At 47.6% G+C, this 19,407-nt stretch overlaps 1 protein-coding gene across 1 annotated transcript in view; it reads right to left on the bottom strand.

Moving 5' to 3' along the window:
* HAUS8 (HAUS augmin like complex subunit 8) overlaps positions 1-19,407 on the bottom strand; it is a 304,443-nt gene that overhangs the window by 211,865 nt on the left and 73,171 nt on the right. The window contains exons 3-5 of the mRNA XM_063914496.1: positions 2,949-3,004; positions 2,482-2,596; positions 2,192-2,302 (exon numbers count right to left, since the gene is read on the bottom strand). Coding sequence (XP_063770566.1) covers positions 2,192-2,302; positions 2,482-2,596; positions 2,949-3,004 — 282 coding nt within the window. The remainder of the gene's footprint in view (positions 1-2,191; positions 2,303-2,481; positions 2,597-2,948; positions 3,005-19,407) is intronic.

Here is a 19,407-nt window from a genome sequence, read left to right as displayed (position 1 = left end):
CGTCGTCGACACTGGAGTCAGTATCCGTGTCGACATCTGTGTCTGTCATCTGAGGTAGCGGGCGTTTTAGAGCCCCTGATGACTTTTGAGACGCCTGGGCAGGCACAGGCTGAGAAGCCGGCTGTCCCACATTAGGTATGTCGTCAAACCTTTTATGCAAGGAGTCGACACTGTCGCGTAATTCCTTCCACAGCACCATCCACTCAGGTGTCGACCCCGCAGGGGGTGACATCACGTTTACAGGCATTTGCTCCGCCTCCACATAAGCCTCCTCATCAAACATGTCGACACAGCCGTACCGACACACCGCAAACACACAGGGAATGCTCTGACAGAGGACAGGACCCCACAAAGCCCTTTGGGGAGACAGAGTATGCCAGCACACACCAGAGCGCTATATAACACAGGGATCCCACTATAAATGAGTGTTTTCCCTTATAGCTGCTTTTTTATATATCATATATATATATCTATATTGCGCCTAAATTTAGTGCCCCCCTCTCTTTTTTACCCTTCTGTAGTGTTCAGACTGCAGGGGAGAGCCAGGGAGCTTCCTTCCAGCGGAGCTGTGAGGGAAAAATGGCGCCAGTGTGCTGAGGGAGATGGCCCCGCCCCTTTTTCGGCTGACTTTCTCCCGCTTTTTCTGGAATACTGGCAGGGGTAATTTAACATCTATATAGCCTCTAGGACTATATATGATGTAGATTTGCCAGCCAAGGTGTCATATATTGCCCTCAGAGCGCCCCCCCCCCCCAGCGCCCTGCACCCATCAGTGACCGGAGTGTGAGGTGTACATGAGGAGCAATGGCGCACAGCTGCAGTGCTGTGCGCTACCTTGGTGAAGACCGAAGTCTTCTGCCGCCGATTTTCCGGACCTCTTCGTGCTTCTGGCTCTGTAAGGGGGACGGCGGCGCGGCTCCGGGAACGAACACCAAGGTCGGGTCCTGCGGTCGATCCCTCTGGAGCTAATGGTGTCCAGTAGCCTAAGAAGCCCAAACTACCACCTGTTAGGTAGGTTCGCTTCTTCTCCCCTTAGTCCCTCGCTGCAGTGAGTCTGTTGCCAGCAGATCTCACTGTAAAATAAAAAACCTAAATATACTTTCTTTCTAGGAGCTCAGGAGAGCCCCTAGTGTGCATCCAGCTCAGCCGGGCACAAGATTCTAACTGAAGTCTGGAGGAGGGTCATAGTGGGAGGAGCCAGTGCACACCAGTTAGACCTAAAGCTTTCTTTATAGTTGTGCCCAGTCTCCTGCGGAGCCGCTATTCCCCATGGTCCTTACGGAGTCCCAGCATCCACTTAGGACGTCAGAGAAACGGTGCCCGGGCACCGAATATGCCTGTCTGCCAGCTCAAAATGACCCCAGTAACATGCTGCCCAGGGCGCTCCCCCCCAGCGCCCTGCACCCGCAAGTGCCGTTGGTGAAGTGTATGGGAGCATGGAGCGCAGTGCTACCGCTGCGCTGTACCTCGTTACTGAAGTCTTCTGCAGTCTGATGTCTTCGGATCTTCTCATACTCACCCGGCTTCTTTCTTCTGTGAGGGGGGTGACGGCGCGGTTCCGGGAACAAGCAGCTAGGCGAACCAAGTGATCGAACCCTCTGGAGCTAATGGTGTCCAGTAGCCTAAGAAGCAGAGCCCTTAACTAAGCAAAAGTAAGTCTGACTTCTCTCCCCTCACTCCCACGATGCAGGGAGCCTGTAGCCAGCAGGTCTCCCTGAAAATAAAAAACCTAACAAAAGTCTTTTCTAGAGAAACTCAGTAGAGCCCCCCTAGTGTGTGTCCAGTCACTCCTGGGCACAAAGTTTAACTGAGGTCTGGAGGAGGGGCATAGAGGGAGGAGCCAGTTCACACCCAGTCAAAGTCTTTTAAGTGTGCCCAAGCTCCTACGGATCCCGTCTATACCCCATGGTCCTTTTGGAGTCCCCAGCATCCTCTAGGACGTAAGAGAAATAATGATGGAGTACGGGTAAGAGGAGAGAAGTTGGAATAGAAGTTTGCAGTTTACAATTAATGCCTAAAACAGCACTGTCATCCTACATACCCAAGGGGGTATTAGTGTTCACCAAAGTGGATGAGAGAGACAAAGATGGTCATCCAATAGAGAAACATTGTTTCAAGCTGATGTCTTTCAGCGAGATAGACATAATAGAAAATGAATTACACATCTAAAATAGCATTATGGTGCACTCACCATTAATAACAGAGAAGTCTAGCTCTGGCCGTGCAATCTTGTGTCCATCTAATAAGGTAGACTGTAAGTCATCCTTCCAAAAGAGGCTCCCATCTGCTACATTAGGTGGCACTGTAATGGAAGACATTAATTGCATGAAAATAGCGTATATATGTTGTTAACGTTACATGGACATACTAACATTACCTGTTACTGGAGCTGTAGCCTATAAATAGTGAAGTCTACAAAAAGTCAATTACAAACTAGATTCAATATGAAAACGTAAAGGTCTCTGAGGGAAATGATATTACCAGGAGCTTTCTGCCTCTGTGGCACTACAGATCTGCGAGTGGGAGTGCCGCTTCCTCCCCTCTCTGGCACTTTCCCAGCTGAAGAGACTGTTGTATTTGCCACATTTTGTGGTTTCTGAAAAAAGAAAAAAAAACACTCAAAGCTCCACTCGCCATGACAAAAGTACATACAGTATGGGCCCTTCCAAACCACATAAGTGTATATATGAGACAGAGATAATTAAGGCTTCCACACCCATCTCTGATGAAGAGCGAAAATCTAGAATGAACCGCTTATAGCAAAACTGCCCACCAACACAGTTCACATTTTATTATTACAGAAATGTTTTTGATTTCAAACTACAGTGTTCTTACTAATATACTCTGATAGTTAAGCTATTCTAAAATTGGGCTATCAAACACAATATCCAAGAGAACAATGTCTTTCATATTTTAGTATGATATGGGAAAAGAGAGGATAATTTTACCTTTGCAACCTTAGGCTTGTCATACTGCAGGTAACGAGATTTAATCACGGTCGTTACTATCAAGACAGAATGAAATCATATGATGAGAATAAAATCAATTAAACTTTTTGATGAAATAGCATGAACCCACTTACATTCAAAGTGCTGTATATAAACCACATCAAGACCAAGACCATTTGGAATCCATGACCTACATCTAAACTGACCATTGGAACAAACTCATAAGTTATTGTATATGAAATTAATCATCATAATTGTACTAGCATACCTGACACACTCTAGTTTAATAAGTATTAACATAATAAGATATTAATAAATCCCAAAAAATAAGATTTTACTCACCGGTAAATCTATTTCTCGTAGTCCGTAGTGGATGCTGGGAACTCCGTAAGGACCATGGGGAATAGCGGCTCCGCAGGAGACTGGGCACAACTAAAGAAAGCTTTAGGACTACCTGGTGTGCACTGGCTCCTCCCTCTATGACCCTCCTCCAGACCTCAGTTAGGATACTGTGCCCGGAAGAGCCGACACAATAAGGAAAGGATTTGGAATCCCGGGTAAGACTCATACCAGCTACACCAATCACACCGTATAACTCGTGATAGTATACCCAGTTAACAGTATGAAATATAACTGAGCCTCTCAACAGATGGCTCAACAATAACCCTTTAGTTAAACAATAACTATATACAAGTATTGCAGACAATCCGCACTTGGGACGGGCGCCCAGCATCCACTACGGACTACGAGAAATAGATTTACCGGTGAGTAAAATCTTATTTTCTCTGACGTCCTAAGTGGATGCTGGGAACTCCGTAAGGACCATGGGGATTATACCAAAGCTCCCAAACGGGCGGGAGAGTGCGGATGACTCTGCAGCACCGAATGAGCGAACTCTAGGTCCTCCTCAGCCAGGGTATCAAACTTGTAGACTTTAGCAAATGTGTTTGACCCCGACCAAGTAGCTGCTCGGCAAAGTTGTAAAGCCGAGACTCCTCGGGCAGCCGCCCAAGAAGAGCCCACCTTCCTCGTGGAATGGGCTTTTACAGATTTAGGATGCGGCAGTCCAGCCGCAGAATGTGCAAGTTGAATCGTGCTACAGATCAAGCGAGCAATAGTCTGCTTTGAAGCAGGCGCACCCAACTTGTTGGGTGCATGCAGGATAAATAGCAAGTCAGTCTTTCTGACTCCATCTGTCCTGGAAACATAGATTTTTAAGGCCCGGACTACGTCCAGCAACTTGGAATCCTCCAAGTCACGAGTAGCCGCAGGCATCACAATAGGCTGGTTCAAATGAAAAGCTGAAACCACCTTTGGGAGAAATTGGGAACGAGTCTCAATTCCGCCCTATCCTTATGAAAAATCAGATAAGGGCATTTGCATGACAAAGCCACCAATTCTGATACACGCCTAGCCGACGCCAAGGCCAACAGCATGACCACTGTCCACGTGAGGTATTTTAGCTCCACGGATTCAAGTGGTTCAAACCAATGCGACTTCAGGAAATCCAACACCACGTTGAGATCCCACGGTGCCACTAGAGGCACAAACGGGGGCTGAATATGCAGCCCTCCCTTAACAAAAGTCTGAACTTCAGGCAATGAAGCCAGTTCTTTTTGGAAGAAAATGGACAGAGCCGAAAACTGGACCTTACTGGAACCCATTTGAGGCCCATAGTCACTCCTGACTGTAGGAAGTGCAGAAATCGACCCAGTTAAAATTGCTCCGTTGGGGCCTTCCTGGCCTCACACTAAGCAACATATTTTCGCCATATGCGGTGATAATATTTTGCGGTCACATCTTTCCTAGCCTTAATCAGCGTAGGAATGACTTTATCCGGAATGCCCTTTTCCTTTAGGATCCGGTGTTCAACCGCCATGCCGTCAAACCAGCGGCGGTAAGTCTTGGAACAGACGGGGCCCCTGCTGCAGCAGGTCCTGTCTGAGCGGCAGAGGCCATGGGTCCTCAGATCATTTCTTGAAGTTCTGGGTACCAAGATCTTCTTGGCCAATCCGGAACTACGAGTATAGTTCTTACTCCTCTCCTTCTTATTATTCTCAGTACCTTGGGTATGAGAGGCAGAGGAAGGAACACATACACCGACTGGTACACCCACGGTGTTACCAGAGCGTCCACAGCTATCGCCTGAGGGTCCCTTGACCTGGCGCAATAACATTTTAGCTTTTTGTTGAGGCGGGACGCCATCATGTCCACCTGTGGCCCTTCCCAATGGTGTACAATCATATGGAAGACTTCTGGATGAAGTCCCCACTCTCCCGGGTGGAGGTTGTGTCTGCTGAGAAAGTCTGCTTCCCAGTTGTCCACTCCGGGAATGAACACTGCTGATAGTGCTAACACATGATTTTCCGCCCATCGGAGAATCCTTGTGCCATTGCCATCCTGCTTCTTGTGCCGCCCTGTCGGTTTACATGGGCGACCGCCGTGATGTTGACTGACTAGATCAGCACCGGCTGGTTTTGAAGCAGGGGTCTTGCCTGACTTAGGGCATTGCAAATGGCCCTTAGTTCCAGAATATTTATGTGTAGGGAAGTCTCCTGACTTGACCATTGTCCTTGGAAGTTTCTTCCCTGTGTGACTGCCCCCCAACCTCGAAGGCTGACATCCGTGGTCACCAGGACCCAGTCCTGTATGCCGAATCTGAGGCCCTCTGGAAGATAAGCACTCTGCAGCCATCACAACAGCGACACCCTGGCCCTTGGAGACAGGGTTATCAGCCGATGCATCTGAAGATGCGATCCGGACCACCTGTCCAACAGATCCCACTGAAAGATCCTTGCATGGAACCCTCCGAATGGAATTGCTTCGTAAGAAGCCACCATCTTTCCCAGGACTCGCGTGCAATGGTGCACCGACACCTGTTTTGGTTTTAGGAGGTCTCTGACTAGAGATGACAACTCCTTGGCCTTCTCCTACGGGAGAAACACTTTTTTCTGTTCTGTGTCGAGAACCATCCCCAGGAACAGTAGACGCGTTGTAGGAACCAGCTGCGACTTCGGAATGTTCAGGATCCAGCCGTGCTGTTGTAGCACTGCCCCAGCTAGTGCTACTCCGATCAACAACTGTTCCCTGGACCTCGCCTTTATAAGGAGATCGTCCAAGTACGGGATAATTATAACTCCCTTCCTTCGAAGGAGTATCATCATCTCTGCCATTACCTTGGTAAATACCCTCGGTGCCGTGGACAGACCAAACGGCAACGTCTGGAATTGGTAATGACAGTCCTGTACCACAAATCTGAGGTACTCCTGGTGAGGGGGGTAAATGGGGACATGCAGGTAAGCATCCTTGATGTCCAGTGATACCATGTAATCCCCTTCGTCCAGGCTTGCAATAACCGCCCTGAGCGATTCCATTTTGAACTTGAACCTTCGTATATAAGTGTTCAAGGATTTCAAATTTAAAATGGGTCTCACCGAACCGTCCGGTTTCGGTACCACAAACATTGTGGAATAGTAACCCCGTCCCTATTGAAGAAGAAGTACCTTGACTATCACCTGCTGCGAATACAGCTTGTGAATTGCCTCCAGCACTGCCTCCCTGTCTGAGGGAGCTGTCGGCAAGGCAGATTTGAGGAAACGGCGAGGGGGAGACGTCTCGAATTCCAGCTTGTACCCCTGAGATACTACCTGTAGAATCCAGGGATCCACCCGTGAGCGAGCCCACTGGTCGCGGAAATTCTTGAGACGGGCCCCCACCGTACCTGGCTCCGCCTGTGGAGCCCCAGCGTCATGCGGTGGACTTAGAGGAAGCGGGGGAGGACTTTTGTTCCTGGAAACTGGCTGTATGCTGCAGCTTTTACCCTCTACCTCTGCCTCTGGGCAGAAAGGACGCGCCTTTAACCCGCTTGCCTTTCTGGGGGCCGAAAGGACTGTACCTGATAATACGGTGCTTTCTTTGGCTGTGAGGGAACATGGGGCAAAATGTTGATTTCCCAGCTGTAGCTGTGGAAACGAGGTCCGAGAGACCATCCCCAAACAACTCCTCACCCTTGTAAGGCAAAACTTCCATGTGTCTTTTAGAATCAGCATCACCTGTCCACTGCCGAGTTCCTGGCAGAAATGGACCTTGCGTTTATTTTAGATGCCAGTCGGCAATTATCCCTCTGTGCATCTCTCATGTATAAGACTTTAATATGCTCTATGGTTAGCAATATGCTCTATGGTTAGCAATATAGTGTCCCTGTCTAAGGTACAGAGAATCTGACAACGCAGCTGCAGCACTGCACATTCATGCTGAAGCAATAGCTGGTCTCAGTATAATACCTGAGTGTGTATATACAGACTTCAGGATAGCCTCCTGCATTCTATCTGCAGGCTCCTTTAGGGCGGCCGTGTCCTGAGACGGTAGTGCCACCTTCTTTGACAGACGTGTGAGCGCTTTATCCACCCTAGGGGATGTCTCCCAACGTGACCTATCCTCTGGCGGGAAAGGGTACGCCATTAGTAACCTTTTAGAAATTACCAGTTTCTTATCGGGGGAAACTCACGCTTCTTCACACATTCAGTTCATCAGATGGGGGAAAAACCACTGGAAGCTTTTTTCTCCCCAAACATAATACCGTTTTTTGTGGTACCTGGGCTAATATCAGAAATGTGCAACACATTTTTTATTGCCGTAATCATGTAACGGGTGGCTCTATTGGAATGTACAGTAGTCTCATCGTCGTCGACACTGGAGTCAGTATCCGTGTCGACATCTGTGTCTGCCATCTGAGGTAGTGGGCGTTTTAGGGCCCCTGATGGCTTTTGAGACGCCTGGGCAGGCACGGGCTGAGAAGCCGGCTGTCCCACATCTGCTATGTCGTCAAACCTTTTATGTAAGGAGTTGACACTGTCACGTAATTCCTTCCACATGTCCATCCACTCAGGTGTCGACCCCGCAGGTGGTGACATCACATTTATCGGCATCTGCTCCGCCTCCACATAAGCCTCCTCATCAAACATGTCGACACAGCCGTACCGACACACCGCACACACACAGGGAATGCTCTGACTGAGGACAGGACCCCACAAAGTCCTTTGGGGAGACAGAGAGAGAGTATGCCAGCACACACCACAGCGCTATATAATGCAGGGATTCACACTACCCACAGTGATTTCTCCCTTATAGCTGCTATAATACACAGATTTGCGCCTAAATTTAGTGCCCCCCCTCTCTTTTTAACCCTTTGAGCCTGAAAACTACAGGGGAGAGCCTGGGGAGCTGTCTTCCAGCTGCACTGTGAAGAGAAAATGGCGCCAGTGTGCTGAGGGAGATAGCCCCGCCCCTTTTTCAGCGGACTTCTCCCGCTCTTATAATCATAATGTGGCAGGGGTATTTTACACATATATAGCTTATTAGGCTATATTATGTGTGATTTGCCACTCTTAAGGTACTCTAATTGCTGCCCAGGGCGCCCCCCCCCCCAGCGCCCTGCACCCATCAGTGACCGGAGTATGTGGTGTGCACAGGGAGCAATGGCGCACAGCTGCAGTGCTGTGCGCTACCTTAATGAAGACCGGAGTCTTCTGCCGCCGATTTCCTGGACGTTCTTCTTGCTTCTGGCTCTGCAAGGGGGACGGCGGCGCGGCTCCGGGCGACCGAGGCTGGGCCTGTGTTCGATCCCTCTGGAGCTAATGGTGTCCAGTAGCCTAAGAAGCCCAAACTAGCTGCAAGCAGGTAGGTCCGCTTCTCTCCCCTAAGTCCCTCGTAGCAGTGAGTCTGTTGCCAGCAGATCTCACTGAAAATAAAAAACCTAAAATATACTTTCTTTTCTAGGAGCTCAGGAGAGCCCCTAGTGTGCATCCAGCTCGGCCGGGCACAAAATTCTAACTGAGGTCTGGAGGAGGGTCATAGAGGGAGGAGCCAGTGCACACCAGGTAGTCCTAAAGCTTTCTTTAGTTGTGCCCAGTCTCCTGCGGAGCCGCTATTCCCCATGGTCCTTACGGAGTTCCCAGCATCCACTTAGGATGTTAGAGAAATTAGATTCTGTACACAACAGGAAAATTTACAACAGTGTAAAGATATTTTTAACATTTTCTTTAGCATGGACATGATATGTATCTATACACACACACACACACACACGCTAGATAGTAAGTGACTAATGACTAAACCAGTAAGCAAACTTTGCAATAATAATGTATACCGGAGGCAGTTACACCGCCAGCAATCGGGATCCCGGCAGTCAGTATACAGACGCCGGAACCCCGACTGCTCACAATGCCGCCAGCCGGAATCCCGTCTCACAGGGGCTATAGTGTGGGAATAGAACCTGTAGCAAGCCCGCAAGACGCTTTCTAGAGCTCACCACGCTGCCGGCCAGGATGCTGTTGTCTGTATACTGATGACTGGCATACAGACCGTCGGTAATACATACTGATCCCATGTATACAATGGATAATGTAATATTGGTGTGACAATAAAATGCATCAGTCATAATTAAAACACTAACTTTACTGTATACATTCACATACAGTATGTGAAAGGGCACATAAATGGGCTAAATTAATCACATGGCAATTTTCACACAATTCTCCCCCCCCCTCCCCACACACTTATTCTAGAATGTCAGGTTTCAAATTACTGAATATTTTTTCAGCACAAGTCTCTAAAGTGGCCACAGGGTGGCAGACTTGGACCAGTCTGTTAAGTGTCTGACTTCCTGATGTTTGCCCAGTCTATGTAAAGTACACTCCCAACACCACAGGATTTTCCTTAACCATCCTGCAACTGTATATACTTCCTGATGAACAAACAGCAAACAGTTCCCTATATGGCTTTGAAAAACGAAGGAGCACAGTGCAACATAAACATGGACATATTATCTCACACCAAAATGTTCAAGAGGATGCCCACCCCCTCATTATGTATTGTGAATGTCTGGAGTGTCTTTAGCATTTGTGTTCATAGGAATTATTTCCCTTTTGGAGCACTCCTGACATTTTATAACCGTAACACATTTCTGTATGCCAATTTGTTTGTTTCCCCTGTGCAGAATTTCGGGGAACTGTCTGGGCTTAAAGAGTAACATCAGCTCACAGAGTAAACCGGCAATAACACAGAATATGGTACTGTCCATTCATTTAAACGGTTTCCTTTAGTCACAAGTACAAACAGCATAAATATGTATTACCACTGCAACTTAAAGAACAGCATTTTCGGGATCCGGGTGATAGGTTGACTGTCAGTGGATCGACTCCACATGGTTGACATTCATTAGGTCGACAGGTAAAAAAGGCCGACATTGCCAAAAGTATTTTTGGAGAGATTTTTTTTCTACTTTTTCATTATTTACCATACACGTGGACTACAATTGGAACCTGTGCCAAGCGCAGCAGAGAGAGGCACCTAGCACAAAGCATGGCAAAAGAAGAGAGCCATGTGGTACTCTAATTGGGTTCACACGTGGTTTAACAGAGAAAAAGACACAAAAAAAGCAAAAACTGTGTTGAATTCTTTTGTGGACAATTTCTATGTTGACCTTTTGTACTGTCTACCTTTTACATGTCGACCATATTGACTGTCTACCTCATTCTAGTCAACCCATCCCAGAAGCACAGGGGATCACTTCTACCCACAGAAGTAAAGCAGGAAATGTAAAATATACCTCTCATTTGGCAATAACAACAAATACATTTATAGTAATTGTTCAAATGTGCGGTTTATTCACAGACCTGATGTTACCAGGATGCTGTGTGTTGGCAGGAAGCCACTCTTGCTCCAGCACTCTGACCTTGGCAGACAGAAATGTTGCTTCTCACCTCCTTCACATCGCAGCAGAGGGGCAAGGAAACTTACCCTTTCCCAGACACAGACAAAATGGCAGACATAACAGATGCATATTAAGTACCAATTCTTCTCGCAGTAATGCCTACAGTACTTAGCAGTTCACAATTGTGCCTAGTCACATAGATTTCTATGCATTCAGTATGGTTTGGTACAATGAAAGTCCTCCATAAATAGATGAATGGTTCCTTATATACGTTTAAGCAGTCTATTGTTGCAGTGCTATTATATATACTTTAAATTAAGCAATGTCCCAAAAAATAATGGCCATCTATCACCAAATAGCAGCAGAAGACTGCATAGCATACAGTGGAACACTTCATCTGCCTGTAGCAATCGCTTTAATGCAGCTAGTCTCTCTGAATACAGGATTTCACATACAGCTTGTCTCCAGCACTTTTTCTTGCCATAACATTTCTATGTATCTTTCTCTTGCTGTCTGCTTATATCCACACTCCTGCCAACTTGAATATCTTCCCATCTTGGTCTCTCTCAGTGTACTACAGTCACTTTCTCCCAACTCTGAAAAAATTCCCATGGCTTCACATTTCTCTTACATCTTCAGAAACTCATGAGATTTAACTTACTATAGTTCCAGACAACTACATCTGCAATGTGGACACTGGGAAGTCATACATTGCAACGGAGGGGTATCATACTTGCAATCACTGTGGGGACATTGGATGCATGGTGCATAGAGGTAGCTGTAGGGACTTGGAAACTTTATGAAAATATCACTGAATTCCTGGAGCCTTCACCAAATTCAACGACTTAGTGGGATTTCTCAGAACTGATTTCTGATTGCATGCAGCCAATGGAGGTAAAAACAGAAAATCAGTCTACCATGAGCCTACAGCACCTCACATATTCCAGGCTTCAACAGCCCTTCCTGGATTTGGGTTGTATATAGCGTTACATCATACATATTGTTATATTTCTTTATAATAAAGGTGAGCAATAGTAGAGCAGGGTTAATTCTTCCAACTCTGGGCTATGCATGCAAAAATGGAGACTATGATTAAATGGGATGTACTTGGCATCCCGACGAATAGGATGCCAGTGGCCAGAAACCTAGAAACTTGGCGCTGGAATCCCGGCACCTGTCAGAATCCTGTATGTAAGTGAGCCGGGGAGGGTTAGGCTGCGGTTAAGGAGAGTCAGAGGTAGGGTTAGCTTATTATCTAAAATGTGGCTGGATGACAGTCGGAATGCCTCTGTAAGTATTCTGACCACAGTCATCCTGACTGTAGGGATTCCATACCCAACCCGATTAAATAGATAACAGTGTAGGTAGTGCTCATGGTAAAAATTTAGGGGACATTCAGGAGATTATGAATTACTTTGATAACAGTTACCAAGACATGTATGGGGTCTGGGGAGCCCTGTCACTGGTCTTCTGCTATATAAATACATCTGGAGGGAATCAGCATTGACAGTTACTATATGACACCAACCATTTTCTAACAACAACAAATTATTAATATAACCCAACTACTATTTTCACCCCCCCCCCCCCCCCCATGCAGCACTCCTTATGCATGAGACGTTCCCCCATGTCTTTTATGCCGTTTTATTCCCTCCCTTCAGCACTGTGTTCCCTCATAGCACAATATGGCCAGCGCTCGCTCCTCAGGCCACAATGTAGAGATTTCTGTACTGCCCCATTAGACAGAGAAGCATTGCTGGGTAAAGAGTCTACAAGGGAGGTTTTGAACAATGCTTAAGGTTAAAAATATGACAAACCGTGAAAGCGTTTAGGAAATTATAGCTGCACAAGATAGATAATTTAGTTGTATAGTCTTATGCGGGTGTAGTATGCGATGCCGGCGCTCGGATCCCCGGCGGCCAGCATACCGGCGACGGAATCTCGATCGCCGGCATACCGACAGCTGGGCGAGCGCAAATAAGCACCTAGCGGGCACGGTGGCGCGCACTATCTATTCTCCCTCCAGGGCGGTCGTGGACCTCCAAGAGGGAGAAAAGATATCGGTATGTCGGCAGCCGGGATTCTGGCGCCGGTATGGTGGTTGTTGGGAGCCCGGCCGCCGGCAACCTGAAGACCACCCGTCTTTTACCTACACTGTGCATCTTTTTTACTTCTGACCCCAGAGAGCTTTATTTGCAGATTAAGAATATTGTACAACAATAATACAGGACATTTTTGTACGTATGTATGTGTTTTTTTTTTGTTTGTTTTTTTAACTTTATTTGTATCAGCACGTAATTAATACAAATCAAACAATCCATCAGATATACCTGAAGAAAAGTAGTGGGGCATACAGAAAATAGGCAAAGGTATACACAGCAAAAACAGGAAAGAAGAACTAAAGCAATCAGTATTTTTACCCAAGCGGGTTATCACACAGCAGGACAGAGTGGGGACCATGTAGTTTGGGAAGAAAGTGATGGGAGCAAATGGATTTCCTTAATCTTTTAATGGAGTAGGGAATTAAAGTGTGCTATATGAGGCAATGGACCAGGAACAGGGGAAAACATCTCCTATATGAGAGTGTTACATGTAGAGATATATCAGGGAGTTTGCATGTATGTTTAAAATAAGATTTTACTCACCGGTAAATCTATTTCTCGTAGTCCGTAGTGGATGCTGGGACTCCGTAAGGACCATGGGGAATAGCGGCTCCGCAGGAGACTGGGCACAACTAAAAGAAAGCTTTTGGTCTAACTGGTGTGCACTGGCTCCTCCCTCTATGACCCTCCTCCAGACCTCAGTTAGGATACTGTGCCCGGAAGAGCTGACACAATAAGGAAGGATTTTGAATCCCGGGTAAGACTCATACCAGCCACACCAATCACACCGTATAACTCGTGATACAATACCCAGTTAACAGTATGAACAATAACTGAGCCTCTCAACAGATGGCTCAACAATAACCCTTTAGTTAAACAATAACTATATACAAGTATTGCAGACAATCCGCACTTGGGATGGGCGCCCAGCATCCACTACGGACTACGAGAAATAGATTTACCGGTGAGTAAAATCTTATTTTCTCTGACGTCCTAAGTGGATGCTGGGACTCCGTAAGGACCATGGGGATTATACCAAAGCTCCCAAACGGGCGGGAGAGTGCGGATGACTCTGCAGCACCGAATGGGCAAACTCTAGGTCCTCCTCAGCCAGGGTGTCAAACTTGTAGAATTTAGCAAATGTGTTTGACCCCGACCAAGTAGCTGCTCGGCAAAGTTGTAGAGCCGAGACCCCTCGGGCAGCCGCCCAAGAAGAGCCCACCTTCCTCGTGGAATGGGCTTTCACTGATTTAGGATGCGGCAGTCCAGCCGCAGAATGTGCAAGCTGAATCGTACTACAGATCCAGCGAGCAATAGTCTGCTTCGAAGCAGGTGCACCCAACTTGTTGGGCGCATGCAGGATAAATAGCGAGTCAGTCTTTCTGACTCCAGCTGTCCTGGAAACATAAATTTTCAGGGCCCTGACTACGTCCAACAACTTGGAAGCCTCCAAGTCTTTAGTAGCCGCAGGCACCACGATAGGTTGGTTCAAATGAAAGGCTGATACCACCTTAGGGAGAAACTGGGGACGAGTCCTCAATTCTGCCCTATCCATATGGAAAATCAGATAAGGGCTTTTACATGACAAAGCCGCCAATTCTGATACACGCCTGGCCGAAGCCAAGGCCAACAACATGACCACTTTCCACGTGAGATATTTCAATTCCACGGTTTTAAGTGGCTCAAACCAATGTGACTTTAGGAAATCCAACACCACGTTGAGATCCCAAGGTGCCACTGGAGGCACAAAAGGGGGCTGAATATGCAGCACTCCCTTAAAAAAAGTCTGAACTTCAGGTAGTGAAGCCAGTTCTCTCTGGAAGAAAATCGATAGAGCCGAAATCTGGACCTTAATGGAACCCAATTTTAGGCCCATAGTCACCCCTGACTGTAGGAAGTGCAGAAAACGGCCCAGCTGAAATTCCTCCGTTGGGGCCTTCCTGGCCTCACACCACGCAACATATTTTCGCCAAATGCGGTGATAATGGTTTGCGGTCACTTCTTTCCTAGCTTTAATCAGCGTAGGAATGACTTCCTCCGGAATGCCCTTTTCCTTCAGGATCCGGTGTTCAACCGCCATGCCGTCAAACGCAGCCGCGGTAAGTCTTGGAACAGACAGGGCCCCTGCTGCAGCAGGTCCTGTCTGAGCGGCAGAGGCCATGGGTCCTCTGAGATCATTTCTTGAAGTTCCGGGTACCAAGCTCTTCTTGGCCAATCCGGAACAATGAGTATAGTTCTTACTCCTCTTCTCCTTATTATCCTCAGTACCTTTGGTATGAGAGGAAGAGGAGGGAACACATAAACCGACCGGTACACCCACGGTGTCACTAGAGCGTCCACAGCTATCGCCTGAGAGTCTCTTGACCTGGCGCAATATCTTTCTAGCTTTTTGTTTAGGCGGGACGCCATCATGTCCACCTGTGGCCTTTCCCAACAGTTTACAATCAGTTGGAAGACTTCTGGATGAAGTCCCCACTCTCCCGGGTGGAGGTCGTGCCTGCTGAGGAAGTCTGCTTCCCAGTTGTCCACTCCCGGAATGAACACTGCTGACAGTGCTAACACGTGATTTTCCGCCCATCGGAGAATCCTTGTGGCTTCTGCCATCGCCGTCCTGCTTCTTGTGCCGCCCTGTCGGTTTACATGGGCGACTGCCGTGATGTTGTCTGACTGGATCAGTACCGGCTGGTTTTGAAGCAGGGGTTTTGCCTGACTTAGGGCATTGAAAATGGCCCTCAGTTCCAGAATATTTATGTGTAGGGAAGTCTCCTGACTTGACCATAGTCCTTGGAAGTTTCTTCCCTGTGTGACTGCCCCCCAGCCTCGAAGGCTGGCATCCGTGGTCACCAGGACCCAGTCCTGTATGCCGAATCTGCGGCCCTCTTGAAGATGAGCACTTTGCAGCCACCACAGCAGAGACACCCTGGTCCTTGGAGACAGGGTTATCAGCCGATGCATCTGAAGATGCGATCCGGACCACTTGTCCAACAGGTCCCACTGAAAGGTTCTTGCATGGAACCTGCCGAATGGAATTGCTTCGTAGGAAGCTACCATTTTTCCCAGGACTCGCGTGCAGTGATGCACCGACACCCGTTTTGGTTTTAGGAGGCCTCTGACTAGAGATGACCGCTCCTTGGCCTTCTCCTCCGGGAGAAACACTTTTTTCTGTTCTGTGTCCAGAACCATCCCCAGGAACAATAGACGTGTCGTAGGGACCAGCTGTGACTTTGGAATATTTAGAATCCAGCCGTGCTGTTGTAGCACCTCCCGAGATAGTGCTACCCCGACCAACAACTGCTCCCTGGACCTCGCCTTTATCAGGAGATCGTCCAAGTACGGGATAATTAAAACTCACTTTTTTCGAAGGAGTATCATCATTTCGGCCATTACCTTGGTAAATACCCTCGGAGCTGTGGATAGACCAAACGGCAACGTCTGGAATTGGTAATGACAATCCTGTACCACAAATCTGAGGTTCTCCTGGTGAGGATGGTAAATGGGGACATGCAGGTAAGCATCCTTGATGTCCAGTGATACCATGTAATCCCCCTCGTCCAGGCTTGCAATAACTGCCCTAAGCGATTCCATCTTGAACTTGAATTTTTTTATATATGTGTTCAAGGATTTCAAATTTAAAATGGGTCTCACCGAACCGTCCGGTTTCGGTACCACAAACATTGTGGAATAGTAACCCCGTCCTTGTTGAAGTAGGGGCACCTTGACTATCACCTGCTGGGAATACAGCTTGTGAATTGCCTCTAGCACTGCCTCCCTGCCTGAGGGAGTTGTTGGCAAGGCAGATTTGAGGAAACGGCGGGGGGGAGACGTCTCGAATTCCAGCTTGTACCCCTGTGATACTACTTGAAGGATCCAGGGATCCACCCGTGAGCGAGCCCACTGATTGCTGAAGTTTCTGAGACGGGCCCCCACCGTACCTGGCTCCGCCTGTGGAGCCCCAGCATCATGCGGTGGACTTGGAGGAAGCGGGGGAGGACTTTTGCTCCTGGGAACTGGCTGTATGCTGCAGCTTTTTCCCTCTACCTCTGCCTCTGGGCAGAAAGGACGCGCCTTTAACCCGCTTGCCCTTATGGGGCCGAAAGGACTGTACCTGATAATACGGTGCTTTCTTTGGCTGTGAGGGAACATGGGGTAAAAATGCTGACTTCCCAGCTGTTGCTGTGGAAACGAGGTCCGAGAGACCATCCCCGAACAACTCCTCACCCTTATAAGGCAAAACTTCCATGTGCCTTTTAGAATCTGCATCACCTGTCCACTGCCGAGTCCATAACCCTCTCCTGGCAGAAATGGACATTGCACTTATTTTAGATGCAAGCCGGCAAATATCCCTCTGTGCATCTCTCATGTATAAGACTGCGTCTTTAATATGCTCTACGTTTAGCAATATAGTGTCCCTGTCTAGGGTATCAATATTTTCCGACAGGGAATCTGACCACGCAGCTGCAGCACTGCACATCCATGCTGAAGCAATAGCTGGTGTCCGTATAATACCTGTGTGTGTGTGTATATATACAGACTTCAGGATAGCCTCCTGCTTTCTATCAGCAGGCTCCTTTAGGGCGGCCGTATACGGAGACGGTAGTGCCACCTTCTTTGACAAGCGTGTGAGCGCTTTATCCACCCTATTTAGAAATTACCAGTTTCTTATCGGGGGAAGTCCACGCTTCTTCACACACTTCATTTAATTCCTCAGATGGAGGAAAAACTACTGGTAGTTTTTTCTCTCCAAACATAATACCCTTTTTTGTGGTACCTGGGGTAACATCAGAAATGTGCAACACATTTTTCATAGCCTCAATCATGTAACGTGTGGCCCTATTGGAAGTTACATTAGTCTCATCGTCGTCGACACTGGAGTCAGTATCCGTGTCGACATCTGTGTCTGCCATCTGAGGTAGCGGGCGTTTTAGAGCCCCTGATGGCTTTTGAGACGCCCGGGCAGGCACAGGCTGAGAAGCCGGCTGTCCCATATTTGGTATGTCGTCAAACCTTTTATGTAAGGCGTCGACACTGTCATGTAATTCCTTCCACATAACCATCCACTCAGGTGTCGGCCCCGCAGGGGGTGACATCACATTTATCGGCATCTGCTCCGCCTCCACATAAGCCTCCTCATCAAACATGTCGACACAGCCGTACCGACACACCGCACACACACAGGGAATGCTCTGACAGAGGACAGGACCCCACAAAGCCCTTTGGGGAGACAGAGAGAGAGTATGCCAGCACACACCAGAGCGCTATATAACACAGGGATGAACACTATAACTGAGTGATTTTCCCTTATAGCTGCTTATATATATATATATTGCTGCGCCTAAATTTAGTGCCCCCCCACTCTTTTTTACCCTTTGTAGTTTGAAACTGCAGGGGAGAGCCTGGGAGCGATCCTTCCAGCGGAGCGGTGAGGGAAAAATGGCGCCAGTGTGCTGAGGGAGATAGTCCCGCCCCTTTTTCGGCTGACTTTCTCCCGCTTTTTTATGGATCCTGGCAGGGGTATTTTTCACAAATATAGCCTCTGGGACTATATATTGTGATTATTTGCCAGCCAAGGTATTAATATTGCTGCTCAGGCCCCCCCCCCCCCCCTGTGTTCGATCCCTCTGGAGCTAATGGTGTCCAGTAGCCTAAGAAGCCCAAGCTAGCTGCAAGCAGGTAGGTTCGCTTCTTCTCCCCTTAGTCCCTCGTAGCAATGAGTCTGTTGCCAGCAGATCTCACTGAAAATAAAAAACCTAAAATATACTTTCTTTTCTAGGAGCTCAGGAGAGCCCCTAGTGTGCATCCAGCTCAGCCGGGCACAAGATTCTAACTGAGGTCTGGAGGAGGGTCATAGAGGGAGGAGCCAGTGCACACCAGTTAGACCAAAAGCTTTCTTTTAGTTGTGCCCAGTCTCCTGCGGAGCCGCTATTCCCCATGGTCCTTACGGAGTCCCAGCATCCACTTAGGACGTCAGAGAAAACTCAATAAATTAGTCTAAATAAAATGGCCTCTATTGTGGGGGGTCATTATGTTGAGAATGAAAATGTATTAACCTTGACACATGCAGGAATGGTACTTGGGTTGACTATAGACTGGTAAATTACTGCTCAGCCTCACTGCCAGATCTGGCCAGTAATGCACACAATGCCAAACCTGAAAGTAAACAGTAGGGAACAAATGCTAATCACTTTCTCAGATCTGTAATCTGCAGCCATTTGATGGCCTAATTGGACAGAACCACATAACATACCTCCCAACATGACCCTCTCCAGGAGGGACCGAATGCGCTGCTCCTGGACTTCAATCTTAATGTAGGACTGTCATCACCTGTGCTGAAACACCTTTCTTATCTATTAACCTGTTCAACACAGGTGCCAGCAATCATAAATTAAGAGAAAAGTCCAGAAGTAGAGCATTTTGTCCCTCTCGGAGAGGGTCATGTTGGGAGGTATGATTATAAGTCTCTCCTTTTACTAGGGAGTTATCAAGGTGCTTCAAATATAGGTGGTGTGTAGTTCTATGATAGACACTACTATAGATTGCACATAGAACATTAATTGTCTCTCCTCACCAGGGCTATATCTACCTTTTCTAACGTTCACACCTTCTTTGTCAATTCTTGCTATTTTTGTATATCATAGGTTCTTAA

The sequence above is a fragment of the Pseudophryne corroboree genome, chromosome 1 (genome assembly GCF_028390025.1).
Source record: "Pseudophryne corroboree isolate aPseCor3 chromosome 1, aPseCor3.hap2, whole genome shotgun sequence".
Classification (NCBI taxonomy): domain Eukaryota; kingdom Metazoa; phylum Chordata; class Amphibia; order Anura; family Myobatrachidae; genus Pseudophryne; species Pseudophryne corroboree.
The sequence above is the reverse complement of the archived record's forward strand: the minus strand, read 5'-3'. Positions and strand labels throughout refer to the sequence as shown.